At 50.3% G+C, this 4,350-nt stretch overlaps 1 protein-coding gene across 1 annotated transcript in view; it reads left to right on the forward strand.

The window, feature by feature from the left end:
- The window catches only part of LOC104409197 (alpha-crystallin A chain), a 2,782-nt gene extending 1,890 nt beyond the window's left edge, over positions 1 to 892 (forward strand). The window contains exon 3 of the mRNA XM_010019003.1: positions 472 to 892. Within this exon, the coding sequence (XP_010017305.1) occupies positions 472 to 681 (210 nt within the window). The 3' untranslated portion in view covers positions 682 to 892. The remainder of the gene's footprint in view (positions 1 to 471) is intronic.
- Positions 893 to 4,350: the final 3,458 nt, after the last annotated feature.

The following is a 4,350-nucleotide window of genomic DNA, read 5'->3' on the forward strand; positions in this document are numbered from 1 at the left end:
ACCCAAACATTTCTCATTCTTTTGGCCAAAGTAAAAGGGGGCCAGGATTGTGTGCTTTGGCTGATATACCTCTGCTGGCTAGTAAGGCAATACATGGGTGCAGACATGTTCGTTGCTTTTACCTTTGCAGAACCCCAGACTTCTTCTCCAAAAATCCTTTGAAATCAGAGGCCATGGCAGGGGCCCTGTCAAAACCAGATCCGAATCTATAATATGGCCAAAGTCAGATCCTGCTGTTCTGCTCAGGTCTTGTAGCTTCAGGGACATCACAGGAAGACACCTCCCCCTACAAACCTGTAAAATAGAATAAGAACAGAAATGTACCTGGTGATACTGGCAGCACAGTGTCATGATAAGCCAGGGTGAATGCGGACCCCTGTCCAGTGGAGCTGCTGGACCAGACAGTGAGGCACAGTGGGTGCTTGGGGGTGTTTCTGATGAGCTTTCCACCCTTTCCGCACTGCCTCTCAGGATGACCACGGCTACATCTCCCGTGAATTTCACCGCCGGTACCGCCTGCCCGCCAACGTGGACCAGGCTGCCATCACCTGCTCCCTGTCCAACGACGGCATGCTGACCTTCTCTGGCCCCAAGGTCCCCTCCAACATGGATGCCAGCCACAGCGAGAGGCCCATCCCTGTGTCCCGGGAGGAGAAGCCCACCTCCGCGCCTTCCTCCTAAGCCTGCCTGCCGCTGTGGTATGCAGGCTGCCACTGTCTGCAGGTCTCATTCCCAGAGCCATTGCATAGATACCAGTGAATACCCAGAGGGGTTTATTTTGTTGGTTACCCCCCATCCTTTGTTTCTTTTATTTTTTCCCCCTTTCTCCTGGATGGGACGAGGGGCTGGGTGAGCAGCTGGCGGACTTTGAAGCTTAAACCTGCGAGCTGTGCTGTGGGGGATGGCATGGATGGTGTGTGCTGCCACGCTGTTGTACTTGCTGAGAGGGTCTTTGTCTGGTGCTGTAGTCCATAGCCACCATCAGGTAGGAGGGAGTGCACAAGTAACACAGGCTCATGGTGCACCAGGTCTTGAGGCAAGGCTTGGAGCAGGCGAAAAGCCCTGCAGGCTTGCTCTATCCGATGCAGAGTTATACTGGTTACTCTTAAAGCAAAGGAGCCAAGCCCTGCACCTGATATCCTGTGTACATGCGATGAATGTGCCATGAGTTCCTTGCAACCGCAGGAGAAATAATGCCTTATTTTCACGGGTTGTAATGTATATTTTTTCCCAGCAAAGTGTTTAAGTGTATCTGTTCACACCACTACCCTGTCGTTTCCCTTAGGGGAACTGACACGAGGACAAGCACGTCTTTCCACCGTCTTAGTAGGCCCTTTGGGGAGAGAGGGGTGCTCACCGCTGTGCAGAGGCTTCACATCCCCAGCCAGCTCTCCCCAGCCTGTGTGTAACACACCATGTCCCTTGCTCTTGCTGTAATCCTAGGGTAGCTCCACCTCTTCCACTGGTATCTGGCAGTCAACCTGAGAACACAGTCAGTGGCGGTCAATAAAGAGATATAGGAAACACGCAATTGGCTCTGGGGGTTTCATTTGTTCTTCCTAAGGCTTTTGAAGTTGGTGCGTAACACCATTTGGAGGACACACTTTCCACTGCTGGAAGTGCATTTTGTGATGATGACTTGCTCTTTCTTTCATGTTCCTGTTACCCTTCATGCAAGCAAAACAAAAGGATCAAAAAAGGAACAAAATTCAACAACCCAACAACCACACCATTTCTTCAGTTCATTGCATCAGTAAAGATGGCTCATGTGAAGGATTTAATCTGAAATGAATGATAAAGGCTGTTTGATGGCAGGGTGGGTAGGGCATAGGTAGTAGCTCTCCTTGCAGTTGCCACGCACAAAATCCATGGCTCGCAAGCTTGCATAGATTTGAGCATTCAAGACTGAAGGTTTCAGCACACAGGTTTGACTCAAATAGCTTTCCATGCAGATGGAAATCTGGGGTGTTTAGGAAAAGCATAGCCTCACTGATAACCCCAAATACACATAATTAACCCCATAGGTAAAATCAGCTTGGTCAGTGAGTGCTTGTCCTCTTAATGAAGAGGACACATCCAAGTGCCGCAATGTAAGGTGGAGCTTCTGAGGTCCACCTTGTCTCCTAAGTAGAGAAGGTCACTGTTTCCCCAGGAACAGGCACAAGTTTGTCTCAATCAACACATCTCTGGGTACTCCTTGATCAAAACAAAACAGGGCAACAACAAAACAAGCCTGTCCTTCCCAGGAAAAAGCACACGTCCATGTCCTCACTGGGAAGTGAGGACAGTTGGAGAAAGAGTATTTGCTCTGCTGAAGGGACAAGCCCACCAACCTCCTTCCCTTTGCTGCTGATCAGCTGTGGAAAAGAGAGAAAACAGATGCAGGGGTTTTTCTCATGGTGTGGGTTTAAATATTAATATGAGCCATAAACACAGAAGCTCTGGGCCTATTTAAAATTAAAAAGCACTTTCTTCCACCACATCTAGGCCAAAACCCAGGAAGGAGTGGGAGACAGGAGCAAAGACATTATCCATTGTCTGGAGGAACTGAATGTGTCCCAGGGCTCCTGTCCCTGCCTAAACCCCCTGAGGTCAGGGGTGCTGGCAGCCTTACTGGAACCAGCCCAGAGCAGGGTGGCTGGGGGAGAGCCGTGGAGAGGGGCAAGGCTGCAGGAGGTGGGGAGTGCTGCAGAAGCAGGGGCAAGAGGGAAAGGAGGGACATTACTGTCTGGTAATTAAAAAGCAAGGATTTCCCTCAGTGTCTGACACTATTTTAAGCCTATTTTTTTATTGAGATTAATCATTGGACAATCCCAAAGCTTTCTACCAAAAAATGTGCAGCCTGTTCCACTTTCATCTCCAGGGGAAAGGTGTGAATGAGTGTGTTTTGGGAAAGGGCAATTTCACACCAGGAGGGAGCTTCTGTGACTCCCCACCATGTGCTGACATCTCCCTCCTTCCTGGTACAAACTCAGCAAAGCCAGGAGATAAAAAACCCCAAAGCCAGCCCCAAATATTTAGCTTCCATTCAAACCTCTCAGAGACATAAAAATAGGGAAACATATTTCTAGCATGATCTACAGGTGTCTGAGCAGTGTGCATCTGTCTGTCCCTTTACATGACATTTGAAACATTTTGGGACCCCCTTTTTCTGTCTGGGTAGCAGAAAGTGAAAGTTCCGATGATAGGAAATCAGGGCAGGTTTGGGGCAAGCCAGGAACTGCAGAGGGGCAGTCGCTCTGGCATTGCTTGGTCTCTGACTGATACGCAAGTCAGCCAGCATTACATAAAGATCGAGAGCAGTCTGAAAGCTTTCCAGCGTTTCCTCCTTTTTGTTTTTCTTTAAAGCAAATCCTGTTCCATGCAGCCACTGTAGCTCCTCATCTCCCTGTCACTGTCATCAAGATTTGGGCTCTGCCATGCAGGTCTCTATGATGTGAGGTTGAAAAAGTAATTATTACCTCTGTTAGCAACAAAAAGGGCTCCAAACACATCCAAAACACCCCAGTATTCTCTCAAAAGTGTGTAACACACATGCTGGGCACACCTCTGCAGTTTATTGCTTCAGCGTTGGGCACATGGATTTGGGAGGCACTGCAGTCAGGCAACTGCGATGACGTGGGCTCTGCCCCCACTAACCCGGACTTTGTCCCTCCGGTGTGACCTCTTGTCAGGATTGGCTTGGAAAACCACCAGCCCGTGTGAGGAGAGCAGGTGACTGCTGAGTCCCACGTTTCCCAGCTCCTGATTCAGCTGTAGGGCTCTTCCCAGGGGAAGTGCAGCCGGGTCCGTACACAGCCCACACAGCAGTGCAGGAGCTGGGGTATGTGGCTGGCACTTAGCTTGCAATTAACTGGCACTTTTAAGAAAAAAACTCATGTGAGGTTGAGACATGACATAGATGTTTGTGGCATATCTTAAAGTGCAGCACAAGTGGGATAAAAATGAAATCCCAAAGGCTGAGGCAGGACAATGGAGTGAAGCAAGTCAACCAAAACTCAGGTGACTTGTCCGTGCCTCCAAGGCCATACTCCTGCTGTCTTGCAGAGATCTACCACACTCTGTGAGGGCCCTGAACTCTTCAAGAAATGGTCCTTCTGCTTGGGAAGGGCAGGCTCAGCCCAGCCTGGAGAAGCTGCCCTGCCTCAGCAGGGGTGCTGGCAGATGGGCAGGGGCTCAGCAAAGCCTGGTGCTGCTGAGGAAATCCCTGCCAGCCGCCCCACATCACCCTGTGGCTCGACCTGACATCCTGCTTGGCTTGCCCTTTCCCAACCCATGTCTGCCCAGAGCACTGTGGGGACAGGGTGCCAGAGGGCACTGCCACCACCTCAGTGCTGGGGAAGGTGTAAA

This window comes from Nestor notabilis, unplaced genomic scaffold, assembly GCF_000696875.1.
Source record: "Nestor notabilis isolate BGI_N333 unplaced genomic scaffold, ASM69687v1 scaffold5620, whole genome shotgun sequence".
Taxonomy (NCBI): Eukaryota; Metazoa; Chordata; class Aves; order Psittaciformes; family Psittacidae; genus Nestor; species Nestor notabilis.